The sequence below is a fragment of the Dreissena polymorpha genome, chromosome 1 (assembly GCF_020536995.1).
Source record: "Dreissena polymorpha isolate Duluth1 chromosome 1, UMN_Dpol_1.0, whole genome shotgun sequence".
In the NCBI taxonomy this organism is placed as follows: Eukaryota; Metazoa; Mollusca; class Bivalvia; order Myida; family Dreissenidae; genus Dreissena; species Dreissena polymorpha.
The window spans coordinates 149,190,832-149,217,108 of record NC_068355.1 but is presented as its reverse complement, the minus strand read 5'-3'; the positions used below and the strand labels follow the sequence as shown (position 1 = coordinate 149,217,108).

The 26,277-nt window shown below is 35.9% G+C and overlaps 1 protein-coding gene across 23 annotated transcripts in view; it reads right to left on the bottom strand.

The window, feature by feature from the left end:
- The window catches only part of LOC127855419 (sodium- and chloride-dependent GABA transporter ine-like), an 80,710-nt gene that overhangs the window by 7,748 nt on the left and 46,685 nt on the right, over nucleotides 1-26,277 (bottom strand). For 22 of the 23 annotated variants that reach the window (XR_008037524.1, XR_008037536.1, XR_008037548.1 and 19 more), the window contains exons 4-12: nucleotides 16,017-16,149; nucleotides 14,186-14,320; nucleotides 11,465-11,568; nucleotides 10,033-10,157; nucleotides 9,664-9,776; nucleotides 6,890-7,030; nucleotides 5,587-5,686; nucleotides 2,015-2,115; nucleotides 12-182 (exon numbers count right to left, since the gene is read on the bottom strand). The exons of the other annotated variant lie outside the window; for it this stretch is intronic. Coding sequence is in view for 1 of the 22 variants with exons in the window: in XM_052390991.1 (XP_052246951.1) it covers nucleotides 12-182; nucleotides 2,015-2,115; nucleotides 5,587-5,686; nucleotides 6,890-7,030; nucleotides 9,664-9,776; nucleotides 10,033-10,157; nucleotides 11,465-11,568; nucleotides 14,186-14,320; nucleotides 16,017-16,149 (1,123 nt within the window). In the remaining 21 variants the exon portion in view is untranslated. The remainder of the gene's footprint in view (nucleotides 1-11; nucleotides 183-2,014; nucleotides 2,116-5,586; nucleotides 5,687-6,889; nucleotides 7,031-9,663; nucleotides 9,777-10,032; nucleotides 10,158-11,464; nucleotides 11,569-14,185; nucleotides 14,321-16,016; nucleotides 16,150-26,277) is intronic. 23 annotated transcript variants of the gene reach the window in all.

The window sequence follows — 26,277 nt, the reverse complement described above, 5'->3', positions numbered from 1 at the left end:
TTTCCACCCACCTGCCAGAGTGACTGCCCCTTACTGTTGAGGACAGCATGTATCATGCCTGCCGGGATGCAGACAATGGAGAGAGCAGCCAGGAACCAGCCTAGACCAATAGCCCAGCCAGGATACTCGTAACCAGCCATAGAGAAGGGTGTGTATTGTACCAGGCTGAATATCCAGATACCCTGCATTTGGAATAGCAAAATAATGATTGCAACAGAATACAAATCCAGATCCCTTGGCAAGTTGCCATAGGAATGGGCAAATACTGAAAGCAACAGACTATATTCAGAAATGGGAATGGGGCAAATACCATACCATACTGGACATCCAGATACGATGCAATCTGAATGGGGAAATACTTAGCACGAAAACTAAGCACAATCCTGGGAAAAATCATATGTGAAATTATTGAAAAACAAGAGCTTGTCACAGTAGTGCCAAATACCCGCCGAAATGTGTTTGCTTGTATGACAACATTTGTTTTAGAGAGTAGAATAATATTTGTAAAACATGGCACCTGAAAAGCTAAAATATTTACTATCAAATGAAATTAAAATAATAAAATTATAAATAAATAAAATATAAATAAAATAAAGAAAGATAATTAAAAAACTACGGCCAAAAGAGTTATGGTTCATGTTCACTGAACTTCTTCTAGTTGCCATCAGTTTATATTTCTAGTTTCAAGTAAATCCCTTCAGTAGATTTAGAGTTATGCTTCAGACAAAAATTTACTTTGAAATTAAATAAATGGAGATAATTATACAAGAGGGCCATGATGGCCCTGAATCGCTCACCTGACTAACCAAATACAATCCCAACCCAGATTTCATCAAGATAAACATTCTGACCAAATTTCATAAAGATTAGATGAAAACTGTGACCTCTATTGTCTACACAATGTTTTTCTACTATTTGACCTAGTTTTTGACCTAGTGACCTAGTTTTAGACCCCAGATGACCCAAATACAATCCCAACCCAGATTTCATCAAGATAAACATTCTGACCAAATTTCATAAAGATTGGATGAAAACTGTGACCTCTATTGTCTACACAAGGTTTTTCTATTATTTGACCTAGTTTTTGACCTAGTGACCTAGTTTTTGACCCCAGATGACCCAAATACAATCCCAACCCAGATTATATCAAGATAAACATTCTGACCAAATTTCATAAAGATTGGATGAAAACTGCTACCTCTATTGTCTACACAAGGTTTTTTCTATTATTTGACCTACTGACCTAGTTTTTGACCTAGTGACCTAGTTTTTGACCCCAGATGACCCAAATACAATCCCAACCCAGATTTTATCAAGATAAACATTCTGACCAAATTTCATAAAGATTGGATGAAAACTGTGACCTCTACTGTCTACACAAACAAATTGTTGACGGACACACGCACGGACGCACACACGCACATACGGACGCCAAACATCACACGGTCACATAAGCTCACCATGTCACTTCGTGACAGGTGAGCTAAAAACTAAGCTAGATAGAGTTATGGTTCTTAGTCACTGCACTTCTCCTACTTGTCATCTGTTTATATTTCAAGTTTCAAGTAAATCCCTTCAGTAGATTTAGAATTATGCTCCGGACAAAGTTTAGGACTGACAGACAGACGGACGAACGGACAGGACCAAATACTATATCCCCTCCGAAAAAAAAAAAAATCGGCGGGGATAATAAACAATCTAAGAATAGATGGCTTTGAAATGATGGCATGAACATATGTACATAATAAATGCTGGATTTTTTTCCTATGCCTTAATTATTATTTCACATATATACATATATATAAATGGAAACATCGGCAGATGAAGAAAAGCTGATAATAACATATTGCAAGTCTTACTGGATAATGGTTATTGATCCTTTTTGCAATTAATACAAAAGCATCACTTAAATTGACACTTTTTAAAACATACTGTTGGATTCGTAAAAGAAAAAAATAATATATAATACAATTTTAAGACTGTAATACAAATAATTGACAAGTAAGTAACTTACCAGTATGAGAAGAGGTGAGAAGACATACCAGCAAACAACAAAGAAAATGTTTGGCCTTACACCAGTCATCATCTCAACATCTTTTGCCAAACGACGTGCTCCTGAATTAAACAAGAAACCGTCGGAGACGGGTGATGCTCCCCAAAGTGTTTTATTGTCACAATATTGCACTATTATATTCAGATAAAAGGAACCGTCTTGAGGGCACAGTAGTTGGGGGGACAATAATTTTTTTATAGAAAATTTCAAAGGGCCATAACTCTGTGAAAAATCATCCGACAAGAACCTGCTGATAATATGCACATCTCCTCTTGGTAGTGAAGCTTCCCATAAAGTTTCATTGAATTCCGGTCATTAGTTGCTGAGAAATAGCCCGGACAAAAATTGTGCATGGACAGACAGACAGACGCACACATGAACAGACGAAGCGGCGACTATATGCTCCCCCCAAAATTTAGGGGGAGCATAAAAAAACATCCTTTGAAGAAATTAACAAAAACCATAGTGCTTAAACAGCTATATGTAAGCACTCTTTACCTATTCTGATATAGGTATTCTGTGATATTCTGTCAGTTTAATCTCTTTATTCAATAAGAAAACATCATGCAACAAAGAGTACAGCAAACTTATTTAAGTCAAGAATCCACATACTTTTGTTTCAATTTCAATATTTGAATGCATATTCTTATTGTATAACAGTTTTTCATCCATATTTCCGGCTATATCTCGCGTGTTCAGAAATGCCTTTCTATATTTGAACCAAAACATAGCAACTAAGGTTTTCCAAGACTTCCATATTTAGCTTATAGTAAGTATGGCTCTATTGGTCATTATTGGCTCCGTTACTACTTAAATGTAAGCAGGGTACTCTTAAGTATACTTCAATGTACACCGGGCACGGTAAATATACACGTACCCAGAAATTCTAATCATGCTAAATTGGTCATTGTCGGCTATTTATTAACATTTAATTATGTTCATATTTATGTCATTATTCTGTAAAAAAAGCCTCTATAATATCGAAACTCCTACTCAATATGCATGTTGAGGATTTTTTTTCAAAGAAAATTTTGTTTTGTATTTCGTAGCGTGTTTTACCACATCGGATTTTGGGCGGGAATATTACTCGGGTACAGTCTTAATTTTTTGGGTACGTGATAGTATATTTTCTGTACCCGGGATACATATAAGTATACTTTACCCGGGGTACATTAACCCGAGCCGACAATGACCAATCAAGCGTAAGTATGCATTCGTGTGTATTTAAATGTGAATAAAGAATCAAGAAAGCCAACAGAAAAAAGGACTTCAAAACTAATATCCCCCAATAAGTCTGGTGTCACAATTTCTTGAATATATTTTAGATATAAGACTTTGGACATAAAATTTTGTATGGCATTTGGGTTTAACGGCCCATACTATTCCACAAAAGTTATTGTCACATTTTTGAAGAGGTTCAGATTACAGTTACTTCAAACATTGTTTATCATGGGCATTAATTTCCGGTCACCTGCCACAGCCAGAGAACTTTGCTGTAAGGTGAGCTCAATTTGTCTAATTCTACTCCGACTATGTGAGTGGAAATGGGAAATTGTAACATGCAATAATAATAATAATAAATGTCAACTCAACAGCGCTATTTATTTTTTCATAAAAATCTTGAGAAAACCAGTTATATTAAACAGAAAATGCAGAAAGTGAAACTTGCCTGCTACTCGTCAACTAACCCATGTTCAATTTAAACTGTACAAAGATAACAAAGTGACTATGAAGGGCAACATTTCTTTAACCATCCCAGCTTGTGCACTTACATAACTCGTTTTTGAAAATGCAAAGAGACCCAAGTGCTTTACAATTAAAATAATTGTTTTACTGATACAGTAAAAGAAATCAATTTCAGGGGATCATAATGTTTAACAAGATATGTTTGTGTCCCCATATATTTGACATTTGACCTTGAAGGATGACCTTGACCTTTCAACACTCAAAATGTGCAGCTTCATGAGATACACATGCATGCTAAATATCAAGTTGCTATCTTCAATATTACAAAAGTGTACATTAAATGAGCGATTTTGACCCATATATTTGACCTTTGACCTTGAATGATGACCTTGACCTTTTACCACTCAAAATGTGCAGCTCCATGAGATACACATGCATGCCTAAAAGCCCGGTCACACCAGACTGGCGTCCTTACGGCGACCTAAGACTGTGTTTCTGGAAATTTTTTATTGTCGTAGTAAGGACGCCAATGACTTTTTTTGTAAAAATGCTATTTTTCACCTTCCCGCCACACCAGCGTCCTGGTTTATGGCGTTCTGCGCTTCCTCACGGCGTCCTTAATACATCCCTAAAGACGCACTGGGGCTGCAGTAGGAACGCCATAGTCGTAGTAGGGTCGCAATAGACGCCGTAAGGACGCAATGAAGTCGCAGTAAAGACGCCATAGTTATTCTGAGGACGCAATAGACGTACAAAGGACGTACTAAAGTCGCAATAAGGTCGCCTTGCAGTCAATTATCATTTTCTTTGGGTTTGAGCGGCGACCACACGACGTCCATGGCGACCTTACAGCGACCCTACCACGTCCCTACTACGACTATTGTGTCCTTAACAGAACGCTGTAAAAACGCCGGACTTCGGCGACCACTTTGAACATGTTCATAGTGGTCGCCGTGGGCTCGCGTCTTGAGCAATTTTCGGCGTCTTCACTGCATCCTCTTGCGTCCTTACTGGGTTCCTCCGGCGTTTATGGCGTCCTCACTGCAACTTGGGTCGCCGTAAGGACGCAGTAAGGATGCCAGTCCGGTGTGACGGGGATATAATATGAAATTGCTATCTTCAATATGGCAAAAGTTATTGCAAATGTTGAAGTTGGCGCAAACAAACAAAGCAACAAACCAACAGAGGGCAAAAACAATATGTCCCCCACTATAGTGGTGGGGGACATAAAAATGATGCAAATGGGATATTTTGTTAATTGTCTGCGTGTTCTTGGTCAGGTATTTTGTATCTTCTACTGTACAATATTAAGAACAAGAGCACCGCATAACGGATACCACGCTCAGCTGCGAAAGCTTGTCAGACATTTTTTTTTATATTTTTTTTTAGAGGTCATTGTGACCTTGACCTTTGACCTAGTGACCCAAAATGTGTGTGACGTGTAGAACTCATCAAGGTGCATCTACATATGAAGTTTCAAAGTTGTAGGTAGAAGCACTTTGATTTAAGAGCCAATGTAAAGGTTTTAGCACTACGCCGGTGGACGGCTGACGGCGGACGACGAGCAGGCTATGACAATACCTCGGGTTTTCTCCTAAAACAGCCTCGCTAAAAATGAACATATCATTATTATTTAAAATAATATCAAAATAATTGATGTACTTTTGAGCAAACTACAAAGAAACATTGATTTCCTAAGGTTCCATTAAATTTTGTAATTTACAGATTACCTAAGAGCTTGTTAGGATTTTCAATCACTAGTCTTACGATACAGAAGCATTTTTGGCTTTTTTTATTTCATATATCAAGAATCATATGTGGAATATTAGAGATAATGGCAGCCTTACCGTAGATCCATGTGATAGCTATGACCTCGAAGAATGCCAGATACATGAGAGACATGGCTGACGAAAAGTTGTCAATGAGTTGGAAGAAATATATACCACCCTGAAACATAATGGAGTTATACTTAATAAATTACATTCAGAACATCACCTCCCATTATCTGATGCATATAATTCACTTTTTTCCCTTCAAATCTGAAATAGGGCATGCATTTTGTACTTAGTTGCCATTTATTGATTTAAACCTGAATCTTTTAGTCAAAATATTTGCAAATATTTTAAACGAACTGGAACCATTTTCAAAATCTTCCAAGATATCATTGGGAACAAATTTTCTGACCAAGTTTCATGAAGATAGGACAATAAATGTGGCCTCTAGAGAGTTAACAAGGCAAATGTTGATGCCTCACAACGCACAATTGACAAAAGGTGATCACAAAAGCTCGACATGAGCACATTGTGCTCAGGTGACCTAAACATATAATTGTTGTCATACATTAAAGTGATCCTACAAAACTAAAATTTATGCTGACAACACTTTATATTATTAAATATTATGAATTGTCAGAAAACATATAATTCCTTCTGTTAAGAGCTTTTAGGCTAAGATTTAATAATGTTTAAAATAATAAATATTTTATGAAGGTTATCTTAAGGTGACAAGTCCAACAAGGAATTGTGTTCAATAAAATGACCTTTAATTTTTTTAATGGCGAAATTTAGAGGAGACAACTTGTCATTGGGAACCCTGAATGTAATATTGGGAACCCGGGATGGAATATTGGAAACCCAGAATGGAATACATAAAAATTATACAAACCTTTTTCTAAAATTGCTTTGCGTAACTAAACATGATATATTGTTTGCATTTAAATAGTCGAAATGAGTTACTGCAGTCACTTTTAGTGTGAGACATTGATTTTCATTGATTTGGTGAATAGACCAATCAACAAATGTAAGATCCGAACAAACAATTAGTTTACATAACATTACACTCTGATATTAGCTGACATTTAACATTTTATGTTAACCCTAATGCAGTACAGCTTATCATTAAATTGTTAAGGTAGATTTGTAAGTATAAGCAAAAATTGTTAACACAGTTTATGCCACAGTGTGTATTTTGTTTTTCATGGTTTTTGTATTTTAATTAGCTGGCATGCTGATGTAGAAGAAAATTAATGCAATTAAAGAAAACAATTTTTTGTTCAAATCCTACATGGATAAGTTTGTATGCTTATATTCCAGAGAAAATAAAACATATTGATTTGTATTAGGATTTCCATCATATACCTGACTTGTTTACCTGAGTAACATTTGGCAGGCCGCAAAGAAATGAGATCAAACAGACTAACAGTACGAGTATTTCCTTCCTCTTGAGGTACTTCTTCACTTGAAGGCTGAAATGGTCTTGAATGGTTGTAACAATCACTTCAACTGAGGCAAACTGAAAACAAGACACAATACAAAACATAAAATATCATAAGCTGTTGAGGGGTATAGTCATTAATGCAACCTCCCCCCCCCCCCCCCTAAACAGTCATGTCAACAGATTCTAAATATGCAGATTATTTTTATTTTTTTTATCGAAAACCGTTAACAATATACATGTACAAAAACTACAAGCATATCTCAGCTGAAAATTAAGCGATCATCTACATACATTTTTTGCATACCTTTCAGTAAATTTGTATCCAGTTTTAAAACCAGTGTTAATATTTTTAGACCCATCGGAAGAGTGCATTAAGAACTATAACCCCATCAGGATATATTACAACTCGATGTTTTGGCGTGCTAAAATTATGCGAGAATGTGTAAGTTGATTTAACAATAGGAAAAGGAATTGAGTTATAATCAAAATGTGGCAGAGCACAATTATGTCTATAAAAGATAAAAAGAAGCATGTCAGCTATTTAGAAAGATATACACAGATCAAATCCCAATCGTCTTTTTTCAATATATTTCAAACTAATAATAATAACCATAAGGCACAGGGATTTCAATAGACGCAGAATCCTGCGTTTTGACGCGTGCAAATTAAAAATGACTCGTTTTTGACGCAATCCTTTTTCTGCCATGAGTCATTTTGACGCATCGAAAATTTGACCCGTGTGTCAGTCAGTTACATCTCGAGTTCCATGGTAATAAATCCCGCTGTGCTCCTAATTGAAAGTAATGTTTAAGTATTTGAAACTCAGTCTATAATCGAGGGAATACCCCGGGCGTTGTTTATCTTATCTCATCTCTTCCAATACACATGCCACCCTTTGAATAGTGCGTGCGCACTAACTGGGTAATTAGCAGCAGTGATTACGTGATAATTGATTGACCATCTGATAATTTCAGGTTTTTTTGCAGACGGCACGGTTAAAGATAGTCGGCAAAAGTAATTAAATAAACAACAAAATTGATCAAAGGCCTATTAATTACGTAGATCCACTAGTCCAGCGAGTTTTGTCAAGTTGTTAATCCACCGATAATTACGAGTAACACCCATCTTATATAAACTGGAAACACAGTTCATTTTTGATACTAAAAAGTCATAATAAACATTGAGAAATCACATTTCCTGGATTAGATATAAATTATCTGAGTAGAATTAAATTGCTACGTCATGACCTTTGACATTGTAAATGGCGGGCGTAACATTCAACCCGCATTCAATTCAAAGCTGGTGATTCAAATTGCAAGTAATGATGATTCAATAATGGAGAAATCATTATCTGGATTTAAAAAACATTTAATAAGGTTTGTTAAACCAGATAACAACAAGAAAAATTGGATTATTAAAGTAAAACAACTACAGGTAAGGCATTCTAAAGTGTACATATTTTGGACATGTATAGTAATCGGATAAACAGTAACAGATATACTAGATGTTCCATGCATCTAGATTGTGTTTTGTTAGAAAAGTTATCATAGGGATGATGATAATATAATGATGATGAATATGTGATGAAAAGGTGCTGCCGGTACATATCTTAAATTACTTAAATGTGTTAAAAGACTTGTAGATTTTAATGTACCAATTCATTAAAATATGTTGTGTTATGTATCATGGTATTGTTATTGAATAAAGCAGTCTAACTTTTAAAGATATTGTGTTACTCTTAGAGCATATTTTTTTCTGAAACATTGAATAATACAGACAAAAACACAATTAACGCACTTCAAAATTGACCCCAACATTTTTCAATTTGACTCCTCAAAATTTCAGTCCAGGGGTCATTGACTCCTGGTTTTTAAAATCTATTGAAATCCCTGAGGCATATAAATAATTTACACATTTTACTCTGAGGTTGCCCCCATAATTTTGATGAGTATTAAGGATTAAAATGATAAAAGAAACATTTGTTTAAACATCAAATATTTAAGGAACATTAATACTAAAAATGTTAATGCAAGATGTGGTCTGGTAACATAGATATGACAAGATACATAATGCTTGTTTTTATTTTTGTGCGAGAATATATTCCATGTTTATTTCCCGCCTCAATATCCAAACATTTACGTTTGAACGCAAGACTTGCTTCTGGCAGCGTGAGAACAACGATGTATTCATGAGAACTAGGCTGAGCAGAACAACGATGTATTCATGAGAACTAGGCTGAGCAGAACAACGATGTATTCATGAGAACTAGGCTGAGCATGTGAAGCTGCCCAAAGCCAATCTCACGCTCCCTCGTGAATGTTCGGATATCTTAGCCAGAAATTCACATGGAATATATTGTGACACACACAAATAATAAAGAGCATTTTGTATCGCATTAAATCTATGTTTCCACACAACATCAAGCGTTGAAATTTTAGCTATTGGTATAAGGAACATTGATTTTGTATCTGTTAACTTTATTTTTTCAAATATTGTACGAAATATTCATTGATATTGAGTGTTTATGGGATTTTAAATGTTGTGCTCAACAGAATGCATGGTCAAAAAGAAACATCTGGAACATCAAGTGTTTCACCTCAACATCAAACAATGGTATTCTAGACTGCCAACCATCGATACCATGCCAACAACACATAATTATAAATCATTAACAACACTTAGACATTAATAACCAAGACCAAACCCACCTGACTATCTATTCCAAGGGTGATGAGCATGAGGAAGAAAAGTACTGATATCAATGGGGACACAGGCATGCTGGTGAACGCCTCAGGGTAGATGATAAACACAAGACCTGGCCCTGAAAATAAAAACGTTACTTGCAGAGGCAAACATAGTAAAACATAATATTATGTAAATATTCAAAAGATTAAACATGTATTATAGAAAACAAAACACAAAATGCTGTTTTCTTGAGAATCCATGGACATGGCTTATGGTCTTCTTCATTAAAACATGCAAGCAAACTAATTGTCAAATAAGCCAAAAAAAACAAAAAAAACACTGTTTTCTTTTCAATACAGACAACTAAATTACTGACTCTTTATTAAACAGACCTTCTTTGACAACATCATGGACATCTTTGCCCTGGTTGTGTGCCAGGTACCCAAGGATAGAGAATATTGCAAAGCCTGCCAGCACACATGTGAACGCATCCAGCAGCCCTATAGCAAGTACATCCCTGCAGTGCACAACAATAAATTCAGACATGGCTTTATGATTGGAACAAAAATTCAGAGCAAGTTTCGTGATAATTTGGCAAAAATATGACATCTGGACTATCTACAAGATTTCACTATAACCATAAGGAAATCTGCCTTGCTCCCTCTTTGCCATCTTTCCCATGAACAATTTTCCCCCCAATACATCATGTTTCATCATGACTAGGCAAAAAATGTGACTGTTAGAGAGTTCACCCCCATGTGCCATTTTTTTTCAACTGTTGCGAACAATTTTCACACTTATCCAAGATATCTTTAGAAAAAATGTTATTGGCAAGTTAAACAATAAATGGACTACAAATATGACTTCTAAGGCCCTCATGTCGTTTTATTATAGTCATACAAGGAAAACAGCAAACAATTAATGTTTATCCGTCATAATTTTCAAACAAAAGCAGCAAAATTTTATTGCATCTTTGCACAAATTAGTAAGCCTACTGGCTCTGCAGCTGACCGTATCAGTTTGTCACTAACTGGCATCAGACAAAAAGTTATCACCAAGGGCAACATAAATATATAGAAGGGCACTGGCAATACATAGCTTTTGTTTGGGCATGGTGGCAAATCAATAAAGGCACGGATTGTAGCCCCACTGACTATGACTTGATAAAAACTTGGAAAAACAGACATGCGTCCATGGTGTGTTCTGTATAACCTTCTCAATTGTGTAGCAAGGGGTTTGATAATTGTTCATGTGTATTCATATGTTCATATAATGTCTTGGTAAATAAAATTTATTGTGATCAGGTGAGCAAAAAAAAGGTTTCCTGAGTAATTATCAGTTTCTATTATATCACATATTGATGCCTCACAAAATCCATGCTAATCAGCAAACAATTATGGTCTTTTTGTGATGCCAAATGTTACAATACTTAACACTTGTTACATGGTCAAGTTTTCTCTTGATAAGTCATAGTTTGCTTTTAAAGCCTCTACTGTTTGTTATTGTCAAATTTAAATTTGACTTGAAATACTTGGGACACATAGAAGCCTTAAAAATAACATGTTTCAAGTATTATGCATACTAAGAACCTATATTGTCTTATAATAAACATTTCTGACCAATGTTCATTCACATCAGCTTATATGCAAAACCTGCAAATCAAAAAATATTACTGGTAAGTTCAAGTACCTTTCCCAGTTCTTCTTTCAAGCCTTAACTAACGATATTCACAAAATAAAACTAACATTACTACGAAGGAAAACAATCAATACAGACGTGACACCAAAGATCAACAATAAACCAATCAATTTAACATGGCCATACTTAAGTATCCTATTGTTACGCTTGTTGTAACTGGACATGGTGATGATGCCTCCAAACGCAATACCAAGTGAGTTGAAGGTCTGAGCAGCGGCATTCACCCACACCTGTGAACAAGTTCCAACATAAAAGATCTTTGGGTACAATTGTGTAGTTTGTTTGCAAGTATATAATGATCTAAAATATGGAATCAGGCAACAAAGCTTAAAATCATGTTCCGTTATGAATTCTCATTTTTTAATAACACCATCTACCATCAACTTGAATACACTGCAACTCCAATACATCACAGTCCGTTATATCGCGTTGTCCAATATATCGCGAATCAGCTATGGCTCCAAAAAATCTGATGAGCATAATCCCCAAAAAAGAGCACCGCCTTGCGGGTGCAGACCGCTCATCTATTTTTACTTTTTAAAAGTGAAGGGACTCTCATTTTCAATCACAAAGGAGGGAGGGGTGGAGTGAAGAGGGGTGTATAGTGTGGGGGTGTGGACATTTATTACATTATCTTCCAAAAATGCAAAAAATGCACACACAAAAATTCCGGGGGGGGGGGGGGGGGGGGGGGGGGGGGTGCGATGGTTGGACAGTATTTCAAACATAAAATAATAAAAATAAATATTTGTGTTTTTGACCGTTTAAAAAAAAAAATTGGGGGGGGGGAGGTGGGGGGGGGGGGGTTTAGTGTGATGGTGTGGTGGTAATTTGTGAGATGATTTAAAAAAAAAAAAAAAAAAAAAAATTAGGGGGGGGGATTCGGGGGGGTGGGGGGGGGAGGATTAGGGTGGGGGGAGGGGGGGTGGGGGGGGATTCTTGGGTGCGATGGTTGTAGGGTATTTCAAGCATAAAATAATAAAAATAAATATTTGTGTTTTTTAACCGTTTAAAAAAAAAATGGGGGGGGGGAGGGGGGTATAGTGTGAGGGTGTGGTGGTCATTTGTGAGATGTTCTTAAAAAAAAAAAAAAAAAAAAAAGGGGGGGGGGATTCGGGGGGGGGGGGAGGGGGGGGGCTACGGGGGATGGTTTAGGTGGAGTCTATTGTGGTATGTCAGATAAGAGTAGTTTTGTCAAAGTATCAATCAAATCTAATCATAAATAAAGAAGTTATGGCAATTTTAGCAAAATTTAATAATTTGACCTTGAGAGTCAAGGTCATTCAAAGGTCAAGGTAAAATTCAACTTGCCAGGTACAGTAACCTCATAATAGCATGAAAGTATTTGAAGTTTGAAAGCAATAGCCTTGATACTTAAGAAGTAAAGTGGATCGAAACACAAAATTTAACCATATATTCAAAGTTACTAAGTCAAAAAAGGGCCATAATTCCATAAAAATGACATCCAGAGTTATGCAACTTGTCCTTTTACTGTACCCTTATGATAGTTTGCGAGTGTTCCAAGTATGAAAGCAATATCTATGATAATTTAGGGGTAAAGTGGACCAAAACACAAAACTTAACCAAATTTTCACTTTTCTAAGTATACAAAGGGCACATAATTCTGTCAAAACGCACGCCAGAGTTAGCTAACTTTGCCTGCCCAGTCCCCTCATGATAGTAAGTAAGTGTACCAAGTTTGAATGCAATAGCATTGATACTTTCTGAAAAAAGTGGACCTAAACGCAAACTTAACCAAAATTTTCAATTTTCTAAGTATAAAAAGGGCACATAATTCAGTCAAAATGCACGCCAATGTTATCTAACTTTGCCTGTCCAGTCCCCTCATGATAGTTAGTAAGTGTACCAAGTTTGAATGCAATAGCATTGATACTTTCTGAGAAAAGTGGACCTAAACGCAAAACTTAACCGGACGCCGACGCCGACGCAGACGCCGACGCCAAGGTGATGACAATAGCTCATATTTTTTTTTCAAAAAATAGATGAGCTAATAAAATGTTTTAATCTGAGAATTTGATTAATTAAAATCCGTTTCGAGCTAGTATTTTTCCCTTTTTTCACCAACTTTAATCCAACATTCATAATCCAGTTTTGACCAGATTGTTTGCTTACATTGTACATCACTTTAACACCTGTGTACTGCGATAAACAATAGCCCCTGTTGTCAATACATGTATCACAGGTCATTTCGGGTGTTACCATTCTGTATTGAATTTGCTTTGAACTGCCGAAACGCACCAGTGCACACATGAAGGTGTACACAATTATTACTGTAAATGTCACAAGTCAATACCTATCTCAACAATCTGTGTGCGTTAGGTACAGTGTAAACTACTTGCTTTTAATTTAGAGGTAAAGATCCCTCAGTTTGTCAAAATGCACTACTATTAAAACCCATGCTTTCCATGCTTTTCATGAGAATGAATGACGTCATTTTGTACATGGGTCTAATGTGTGCATGCTCTCTTGAACAATACAACTCGGCAATGTTTTTCGGATTACAAATTCAATTATATGCATTTGAAAATACTCACAAGGAATAATGTTTTGTGTTATACCAATGAATAACATATGGATATAACACATAATTGAATAAGGTAGGTAAATAGCGTGTTTTGAGATTGCATAACGATGCTAATGCATACATATACATGCATACATTACCTTACAATTTATATCACGCGCCGGATATACCACGGTCGTGATCTTTGGACCCCATCAACCGCGATATATTGGAGTTGCATTGTAAAAAAACATTTTCTTCCAATATCAAGGACTGTTTTATGCTTTCAGACCAAGACTTAGTCTAGCTCACCAATGACTTACATTTGCATTCAGGAGGAGTTCCCAACGTGGCACAATGAAATAGAGGATGCCGTTGACAGCCCCAGGCAGTGTCAAACCTCGTATCAGGAGAACCAGCAGCACCAGGTATGGGAATGTGACAGTGAAATACACAACCTAGAGTGTAACAACACACCTCAAGATAATAGAGAAAAAACATAAATATACATTTAAACAAATGAGACAAATATCTTTGTCAGAGGAACAGCAGCTATTGCTGATGTAAAGGGTACATAACTCAGAAATGAAAGCGTCAGTGCATGTGAAAATAAAGTCATGCACGTCTGCACTTTATGATTTCAAGCTTTTCAACATTTCAAGATTTATTAGAAATCATGTAAATAAAGGCCTCCGGCCCCAAATACAGCATTCATTTACAGATACATTATAAACTCATATATGCCACCTTGTATAAATTGTGGTTTTACACTTTTGTTTTGACAAATACACACTATTATACAACAAAAAATATTACATAACAAAGTTTGTAATCAAGGTAACTTTATAGTCCCAATGACATTCATTAATTTCGTAACATTGAATGTTAATTGTTTAATAACAGAAATATCAGTGCTGCTCATTACGATATTAAATGACATTTCGTTTCTTTGGCCGTTATACCAATTATACAAATAATTTGTTCGTATATCAGTGTACTGTGGACACTCAAAGAACGCATGAAATTCGTTCTCCGATACATGTACGTCAAATCTTGTTAAACAAAATAAGCATGTTTGTCGGTTTTCGCGCTGTACGTTAAAATGCCTGCCAAGTTCAATGTTCAATTTATGATTAGAACACCTAAAACAAGCATAGGGTACATAACTCAAAAATGATAGCCATGCACATCTGCATTTAAATGTTGATGGAATACTAAAAGATTCAATTCAATTGCTAGATAAATATTGAGGTAGTTTGTTCAACAAACTAACATATTTTGCATGGATTTAGTTCAAATGTACATATCCTAGGAATAAGAACATTCAAAGATGGTGGTGCTCACAGCTTGCCTAATTTAATAGACTAATTAACCAATAAGAATCAATTTAAATTTAAAAAAAAACAGTAGAAAGTAAATTGGTTATTTTTCATTCAACGTCAATAAAGGTGTGAAAAACATCTGGAGACCGTTTCAATAAACATTGTTGTACGCATTGACGATTCAATACATTTTTCGAAGATACATAATTGCTTAAGTCCATATCATATGATTAAAAAATTTCAGTACTTAATTACATTGGCATCTCAAGGGCTGTATATATTTGACGAGCATGGCGAGCTAGTTCGTCTACTTATACAGATTACAAAATTCTCTCGTGAGTTGAAATTGTCCTACGTTTATGAAACAGCCCCCTGTTTGAGTGTTTAGGGTTCTTTATTTAAGAAGTTCAATGTGCTTTTTTCAATAAGGTATGTTAAGGTGGAATTATTATTAAATCAAAGTTTACTAAGAGATTCTTACTTTGATATTATTGCAGTTTGTTGATATGAAAGGGCCAGCTGCAAATTACTCTGTACAGTAACTTAAGTTAGTATAAATACACAGGAAAATAAGTTTATTATTGCCTGATTTCAGAACATAGTTTGAACATGTTGCAACTATTTCGTTTAATTTAAATTCATTTGTTGATTAAAACCGTGGCCATGTACACATAACTTTTAATGATTTACTAATGTTCGATTGGGAAACAAATCCCAAGACTCTGCAAGCTGCAATATAATGGAGTTGCAGTGTATTAAGCGTTAATTACTATGATAGGTTGTAATACAAACAATTGATCCGAAGATAGGCTAAAGGTATATAAATTACTACCTTGCCTGTCAGTTTTGGCCCTTTCCATAAACAGAAGTATACCAGGATCCAGCAGAACAGCAGAATAAGGGCCAGGTCCCATTTCAGTGCCCCTGGGGAGTCAATACCGGAGGTTTTCTGAAGGAGACGGCTCCTACGAACAACACAGTTGACAAAATTTACAATGTAAGGATGTAAATGCAGTAAGTGTGATGTTGACAAATAAAATTAAAGTATGTTTTAAAATTAATAACTTAATGGCACACAATTTGGAATGTATATTGAATCATAGGAGTAAATATTAATAACACAACATTTACAAAATGCTTTTTCGAAACCTAAACGCAGATTTCGAAACCTAAACGCCGACCCTAAGTTCAAGGTCAAGGTGCAAAGGGGTAAATATTTGTGTGCGTATGGAAAGGCCTTGTCCATATACACATGCATACCATACCAGAAGTTATGAGCATTTCTCGAAACCTAAACACAAAAGTGCGATGGACAGACAGACAGACAGACAGACAGACAGACAGACGGACGGACGGACAGTGCAACTGCTATATGCCACCCTACCGGGCGCATAAAAATACCAAATGTACTTCCTTTCCTATTAAATTTGCATAAACTATTTTAAAACAAGAGCTGTCATCATAGGATGTCTTATGCCCCCTATAAACGCTTGAAAGAAGTTATGAGCTTTTTTCGAAACCTAAATGCAGATTTCGAAACCTAAATGCGGACCCTAAGTGAAGGTCAAGGTCACAGGGGTCAAAATTTGTGTGCGCATGGAAAGGCCTTGTCCATATACACATGCATGCCAAATATGAAATTGTTATCTGAAGCGACATAGAAGTTATGAGCATTTTTGAAACCTAAACGCAAAGTGTGACGGACTGACGGACAGTCCGATCACTATATGCCCTCCTTCGGGGGCATAAAAAGTATACATCCCAACAAGAAATAGACTAAATGTGTTGCTTTAAAAATATGTTAAATACAATATTATAAATATTTCCTTAAGATAAAATTTCCTTCAGATAAAAATTGTAAGTCTTTTATTTTCAGTGATGTTAAATTTGGGCTCTATGGCTTACCTGAGATCCAAAGGAACTAGACCAGTGTTCTCCATAAATATTTTAGAAGCAATGTTTATTTTCAAAGTAGCCAGCGACTAAGCACTAAGCGACTATAATAGGGGTTTGTTGCGTAGTTTCGAATTAATATTTTTTTGAGGAAAAGTAGCCGGCGCAAATATTACTAATTACTGGGGAAAACCACATGGATGCTGATGCTCAGAGAACACTGAACTAGACTATACTGAGAAAGTGCAAGATGATTCATTAAGATTGAACCAAAAAGGTGACTTCAAGAGTATTAATTTGCTTTTTTAAGTGCCATAGTTTTGAGCTCCTATGACCCAGTTTTAATCTCAGCCAATATTTAATTGGGACAAATGTTCTGACCACCTTTCATGCAGAATGTCAAATAAATGTGGCTAATAGAGTGTCAACAAGTTTAATCTATATCCATATAATGAAAATTGCCCTATGCAAGCTTGTTATTCAACAAAATGGATTAATTTTAGAACTCACCCGAGAAGTCATGTGTTCTAACTTTCATTTTGATTGCATTAAAAATGTGACTTCTTGAGTGTTAACAAGGTTTCACTATAGCCATATAGGGACAATTACCCCGACCCCTTGTGTCCATGTTTTTTAAAAGACTGTAATCATTTTTGAACTCATCCAATATATCATTACAAAACATTTTCTGACTTATTTTCATGAAGAAACAAGTTTTTAAATATTATACCCATATAAGGACAAGAGCACCGCATAACGGGTGCCAAGCTCGGCTGCGAAAGCTTGTCAGATTTTTTTTTTTTAGAGGTCACAATGACCTTGACCTTTGACCTAGAGACCCAAAAATGGGTGTGACATGTAGAACTCATCATTGTGCAGCTACATGTGAAGTTTCAAAGTTGAAGGTAATAGCACTTTGATTTTAGAGGCAATGTTCAAAACCTTAACAAAATGGCGGACGTCAGACGTCGGACGGCGGACGACACGACGAGCTGGCTATGACAATACCTCGGGTTTTCTCCGAAAACAGCCGAGTTAAAAAATCCCCCCCCCCTGACAACCATGTTTTTCAACAAAATAGATCCATTTTCAAACTTGCAAAGATATTATTTGGACAAATGTTCTTACCAAGTTTCATGAAAATTGGACTATAAATGTGACTTCTAGATTGTAAACAAAGTTTTACTATAGCCATATTAGGAAAAATGGCATGCCCCCTGGAGGCCATGTTTTACAACAGACCTGAAGCATTTTTTAAAATCATGCTAGACATTATTTGAAAACAAATGTTTTGACAAAGTTTCATGAAAATTGGACAATAAATGAGACTTCTAGAGTGTTAACAAGGTTTTTCTTTAACCATATATGGAAAACTGCCCCGCCCCCTGGAAGGAATGTTGTTTAACCAACTGGAACCATTTTGACACTTGTCAAATATATTTGGGACAAATGTTCTGACTAAGTTTCATGAAGATAGGACAATAAATGTAGCCTCTACAGTGTTCACAAGGTAAATAATGACGATGCATTTCGGGCGACACACAACAGACAAAAAGGCCATCACAAAAGCTCACCTTAGGTGAGCTCGAAAATGGAATCAATGAAGGATGTCTTTAGCTGAAGCAATTGGGGCTTGTCATTGCGTTAATTTGTAGATCAAAATCTCTTACTGAACATATTGCAAGTAGTTAAAAAACTAAACAATTTATTTTCGCACAACTAAAATTTTAGTTATTCACTGCACATCACTGACATCAGCATGTGTATCCGTAGTATCGGCCGTCTTAATGAAAACATCTTAATATTTTAAGGGAAAAATAAAAAACCCCATACATTTTTAATATTTCAATCTATAGCTTAATGTATCATTGGACATACCATTTTAAATGTTTTGGGACACTTAAAAATTATAAATATTGTTTTGTGTCCAAAAACTTAGAAACGAAAAATATTCACAAAATACAGGTGTCCAAAAACTTAGAGTCGAAAATTGAAGTGTCCGAAAATAGCGTCAATTGTATCAACGACTACCGGTACTAGCACCCGCTTGTAAAATACCATGCCGTATAGTATAAATTACAATTATGTATCTTTGCACTGCATTTTAAATAATTTTAAATGCTTAATTTTACCATATTTATTTGACAGAAAGTTACAACAAGGTTGTACTTTGACCAATAAGTTCAAAGATGAGCATGTGATGTACCAATACTCGCTAGTATGAACCTGTAATTAACGCAATAAAAAAAGCAAACTATGAATTCTTTGTTTGTTCATTTCCAATAGTTGTTGTCTAACACCTTCCATTGTTCGTAAAACTTGCAATAGGGTGCATCACACTTTGAAGCGTTTAGTATTTGTCACAGTTATTTTACCGAGAAGGGGTAGTACCATTGCGGTAGATAATTGAACTGTTTATTGGCACTACACCTGGTAATTGTCATTACGCTTATGCTATTGGGCCAAACCATTGTTTAATATCGGTTTACAAGGTTATTTACCCAATAACACAAATGTAATGGTCCATTGCCCTCAGGCATGCACCTGCCATGTTTTATGATGCGAATCTGGTTGTAAACCCCATGATCGCAGTGTCATTATATATCAAAAACAGGACCGAAATTTGGTAAAATAGTGCTGTAAAATATACTGTCCGAAAACTTAGAGACATTAATTATGGACAAAAACTTGTGTGTCCAAAAATTAAGAGTCACAAAAATTATTATTTTTGCTAAAAAAAGGGGTGTCCCAAAACTTAAGAGTATCCGAAAACATAGAGTAATTACGGTAACAATAAAGACTGCATTACAATCAGTAATGTTTTTGTCAAAAAACTGGCGAGACTAAGCCCTATGTAGTAATCAGTATGATGTACACTGTTTTTCAGCATGGACCCTTCTGATTGGTTGCCAAATTTTGTTACTATGCGCATGTTCTTTTTCTATAAATAGTTTCTTAATGGAAAAACGAAACTTTTGTTCATGTTTCTCTAAAATTATTTTTATTTATTTTTTCACAAATAAGCAGCTTACAGAACATTTTATAAACATACTTATAAACCCTGAAAACAAACTAACACAATTATGTGTAATCATAACATTAGCCTGGAATAAACATGACCTACTTTTAAATGAAAACCGGAAATCATAACAAAGATCATCGTAATACATGTCTAGTCATTGATAATCAGCAAATATATTAAAACTTCTTAAAATTGAAAACTATTTAATGTCCAGCACTTTTTCATACAATGAAAAGGGCCGATACAATTAGAATAAAGGATAATAGGAAAACTTGCCATAGAGTTGATTTTCCCCAGGTAAAATCAAACATTTTGCTGCTTGTAAAGGTAGGTGTTCAAGTTCAACATGAGCCAATACTTTGTCGCAATCATTTTATCCTTTTAAGTAAATACAAGTTTGAAATAAATAAAGGCTGTTTGTAAAACACGCATGCCCCCATAAATGGGCTGTAAGTTGTAGTGGCAGCCATTGTGTGAATACATAAGAGTATGATTGGCAATTTAAAGAAGATTCATAAGTTATTATCTGGAATCAATTTTCCTGTCTCAAGTCACTGTGACCTTGACCTTTGACCTAGAATACTGAAAATCAATAGGTGTCATCTGTCAGTCATGACCAATGTCCCTATGATCTTTCCTGATCCCAGACTTAAGCGTTCTTGAGTTTTCATCCAGATACCATTTTACTGCTTCCAGATACTGTGACCTTGAACTTTTACCTAGTGACCTGAAAATCAATAGGGGTCATCTGCCGGTTGTGACCAATGTCCCTATGAACTTTTCTGATACCAGGCCTAAGCGTTCTTGAGTTATCATCCGGAAACCATTTTACTGCCTCAAGTCACTGTGACCTTGAACTTTGACCTAGAGTCCTGAAAATCAATAGGGGTCATCTGTCGGTCATGACAAAATGTCCCCATGAACTTTCCTGATCCTAACCCTAAGCATTCGTGAGTTATCATCTGGAAACCATTTTATTGTTTCAAGTCTCTGTGACCTTGATCTTTGACCTAGAGTACTGAAAATCAATAGGGGTCATCTGTCAGTCATGGTCAATGTCCCTATGAACTTTCCCGATAGCAGGCCTAAGCGTTCTTGAGTTATTATCCAGAAACCATTTTATTATTTCGAGTCACTGTGACCTTGACCTTTGTCCTAGTGACCTGAAAATCAATAGTGGTCATCTGCCAGTCATGATCAATGTACCTATGAACTTTCCTGATCCAAACCCTAAGCGTTCTTGAGTCATCATCTGGAAACCATTTGGTGGACGGACGGACCGACGGACCGACCGACCGACATGTGCAAAACAATATATCCCCTCCTCTTCAACAAGAGGGCCAAGATGGCCCTCGTTCGCTCACCTGAGAGGAGTCAGTTCATTTAATCTTTACCAAACGTCAAACTTGACCTAGATATTGTCCAGACATACATCCTGGTCAAGTTTCATCATTATTGAACCAAAACTCTGGCGTATGAAGTGTTTTTGTTTTTGTAAGATTTTACCTTCACAGGCAGATGCCATGTAGTTAATGCATTTTTTGCTATTCTAGAGGCGCCTTTGTATTATAGAAGCTTAGAGCGCGATAAGTTTAGAGGTCTTGGGGATACTAATGACTTTGATAAAGGTACAGATTTGAGTAATGAAAGTAAGGAGGAGTTAAAATTGTGGATAACTATTGCGGTCTCTGGAAATGGAAAGACTACAAGGCAAAAGGATATTTTGTATCTCTTAGCAGCAGTACTTATGCCTCTATGGAAGGATGGGTTTGTTATGTTGCAGATAGTGAACAACATGCAAATGGTAGATGGAGTTAAGAATAGTGTATGTAACATTCTATTAATTATTTGGAGCTATTATCCATCTTATATTCTTTGCAATCCTCATTTTCTTGTCACTGTGATATTCACATTCAGATACAAAGTGATAATGCTACTTCTGTGTCTTATATTACAGATATGGGGGCAATGAATTAAGGTCCTATGGATTGCTTGGTATAATGCATTTGGATTTGGTGTTTTAATATATACAAATATTTTTTATTTCAGCAATTCATATTCCAGGAAAGACTAATATTTAAGCAGATTTTTATTCTTAAAATTTCTCAAACTCCACATAGTGGATATTAAAATCTGATATTTTTTCTAGAAGTTGAAGACACCTGTTTTAGTCAAATACAGACCTTTTTGTGTCTAGACTTAATACATAGATACATTTGTTTAATGGTTCCCAGAACTAGGGTCTTATGGTGTTGATGTTTTTTATATGTCTTGTAGTGGAATGTAGCCTTATATTTTCATCCTTTTAATCTGATTGGCAAAATATTCAATAAGATTATTTCTGATGAAGTAGAACAGGCATTTATAGTTTGTCCTGTTTGGAAAAGTTGATCACGGTATCGATTGGTATTGTCTAATATAATCATGGTATCCATTGGTATTGTCTAATATAATTTCTTTGCCAGTCAGGTTACCGAGACATCTGGACCTATTGTTTCATCCGCACAGCAGCATGGTGCATCCCCTCAGTCGTTCATTGAAGATGGTCGTGGTGACTATATCCGGCAATCATTGTCGAGTTGGGGAGTTTCACAAAGAGCTACAGAAATTGCCCTGTCAGCCTATATACCAGAGACAAGGAATCAATATCGTTTGACCTGGAAAAAGTGGTATTTATGGTGCGGTTCAATGGCTTTACCGTCCCTTTCAAATGACTGAAGGTGTAGTGGTATCTTATTTGTATGACCTCCATGAGGATTAGAAATCCTATTTAGTGTTAAATACTCATTATGCAATGCTATTGTAGAAATTGCAATTTTTTGGTAACATTTGGTGTTCCAATGTTTTTTTTATAACTAAATTTATGAAAGGAATATTTAATATTTGCCCAGTTCTTCCTAAATATATATTCGCATGAAGTGTGAGTACTATTATCAAGTTTTATGGTCTTTGTGTCCATTAAATAAACTGACTATGAAAATGATGACACTTAAGGTGTCTGCTTTAATAGCATTATCCTGCGTCCCAGGGCTTAGACTTTAGTGTTACTTAACACACTTAGGCTATATGAAGACTAGTAATAAGATGGGTTTGTGTTTCCTAATCATCTCAAAATCACTAATAAGCATTATAATTATCTGTTAGTTTTAGAACATTTTCATTATGAGAAATTGTGTGTTATGCATACCGTGTTGTTTTTTGTACAATGTACTGAAGCCTTAAGAAAGGTATATCATTTGTTAGTGTTTTATGTAACCTATAAGACAGTTACCACTTGTACTGCGGCTAGATGGCTAAGGAAAGTCTTACAACTTTCTGGCATAGACATAGGTATTTTAAGGCTTGTTTGTTTACATCTGCAGCTACTTCTGCAGCATATAATAAAGGATGTTCCTTAGTGTGCATTTTTGAAAACTCCAGACTGGAAATTTGATTAGAATTTTTATAAACTGGAGTAGAGAAATCAGTGTCAATTACTGATGCTGTGTTAGGTAGTAAATTATTTTTTTAAACTAGTAATGAAATGTGTTGATGAAGATTGGGTATCCAAAATGATGTGTTGATTTGTTTTAACAGGGTTGAATCTCATGATTCAAGTTTCATGGTGATTGGGCAAAAAATTTGACTTCTAGAGTGTTCACAAGCTTTTTTAACTATATAAATGTGAGAAAACTGCCCCCCCCCCCCCCGGCAGCCATGTTATTCAACTGACCGGAACCATTTTTTGACCTAGTGACCTAGTTTTTGACCCGGCACGACCAAATGATGTGTTGATTTGTTTTAACAGGGTTGAATCTCCTGCGAAAATGTCTGTAGTGTTACATCAATAAATGATTGATAATGATATTTATGATGGAAGTCTTTAGTAAAAGATACTCACCGTTGTTATTGTTTGTGTTCGGTTTTGTTGCTTGATTTAAAGATGCTAAGTATACATGTGAAAGCCGTAGGCTTTACGGAAAATAATGTTCCCTCTTCCAAGCTTTAGTGAAGGATCAGGGACATTATTTATAGTAAAGCCGGAGGCTGAGCATGTATACTCCCACCCTTCTTTATGAAATGATATTATGTATTCTGAGAATATAATTTAATATATGGTTTTTCAGTTGATTGAAGTTTGATCAACTCTTTTCCCGTCCCTTTGTGCTTGTGTACGATTTTGAAGCAACAAAAGTTCTAAAGAATGGTAAAATCTGGTTGAATATCCGGGTATGTAGGTGAGTCATGTGGTGTTTTTAAGCGCGTTATTTAAAATGCGGATCACTCGATATCGGCATCCCAATATGCTAAGTATACATGCTCAGCCTCCGGCTTTACTCAAATAATGTCCCTCATCCTTCACTAAAACTTGGAAGAGGGAACATTTTCCAACTTTTCCGAGAAATCAATAAAACCAATGTATTGACTAAGTTTCATGATGATTAGGCAAAAAATGAGACTTCTATAGTGTTCGATCACAAGGTTTCTCTCTAGTCACATAAGGAAAACTGCCCCCCCCCCTGGTGGCGGCCATGTTTTTCGACCGATCGGGACCATTTGCGAACTCATCTGAGATATATATATAAAACCAATCATTTCACCAAGTTTCATGATTATTGGGCAAAAAATGTGACTTCTAGAGTGTTCACAAGTTTTTTTTTACTATATAAATATAAGAAAACTGCCCCCCCCCCCCCCCCCGGCAGCCATGTTATTCAACTGACCGGAACAATTTTTTAACTCAACTCTCGTATCAAGGAAACAAATGTTCTGACCAAATTTCATGTAAATTGGGCCAAAAATGTGACTTCTAGAGTGTTCACATGTTTTCACTATATACATATAGAGAAAAATGCCATGTTTTTCACCGATCTGGACCATTTTCGAACTCGTCCGAGATATCAATAAAACCAATGTTTTGTCCAACTTTCATGATGATTGGGCAAAAATTGTGACTTCTAGTGTGTTTACAAGGTTTCTCTATAGCCAAATAAGGAAAACTGCCCCGCCCACTGGCAGCCATGTTTTTCAACGGACCAGAACCACTTTTGAACTCAACCAACATATCATTAAGACAAACATTTTGACAAAGTTACATGAGATTTTGGCATGAAATGTGACTTCTACAGTGTTTACAAGGTTTCTCTTTTTTTTGACCTAGTTTTTGACCCAGCATGACCCAGTTTCCAACTCCATCGAGATATCATTGGGACAAATCTTCTGACCAAGTTTCATGAAGATCTGAAAGAAATGTGCCCTCTAGAGTGTTTACAAACAAATGTTAAGGACGGATGGACGGACGACGGACAAAGACCGGTCACAAAAGCTCACCTGAGCAATCAGGTGAGCTAAAACAAGAGGGCCAAGATAACCTAGTTCGCTCACCTGAGAGGAGTCGGTTCATTCAATCTTTACTAAACATCAAACTTGACCAAGATATTGTCCAGACAAACATCCTGGTCAAGTTTCATCATTATTGAACCAAAACTCTGGCATATGGAGTGATTTTGTTTTTGTAAGATTTTACCTGGTGACCTATATTTTGAGTTGACCCCCCTTACCAAACATCAAACTTTGCTTACAAAAATAAATATTATGACCAAAATTCTTAAAATCTGAAACAAAAATGTGACCTCTAGAGTGTTTACAAGGATTTTGTATAATATAATGAAAATTTGAACAATCTAAACGCAATAATTATGGCATTAATTACGTGATTTATATAAAACCAATCTTTTCACCAAGTTTCATGATGATTGGGCAAAAAATGTGACTTCTAGAGTGTTCACAAGCTTTTTTAACTATATAAATGTGAGAAAACTGCCCCCCCCCCCGGCAGCCATGTTATTCAACTGACCGGAACCATTTTCAAACTCAACTCTCATATCAAGGAAACAAATGTTCTGACCAAATATCATGAAAATTGGGCCAAAAATGTGACTTCTAGAGTGTTCACAAGTTTTCTCTTGAGTCCTATAAGGAAAAATGCCCCCCATCCCTTGCGGCCATGTTTTGAGACCGATCAGGACCATTTTCCAAATCATATGAGATATAAATAAAACCAATGTTTTCACCAAGTTTCATGATGAGTGGGCAAAAAATGTGACTTCTAGAGTGATCACAAGCTTTTTTTACTATATAAATATAGGGAAAATGCGCCACCATCCCCTTGGCAGCCATGTTATTCAACTGACCGAAA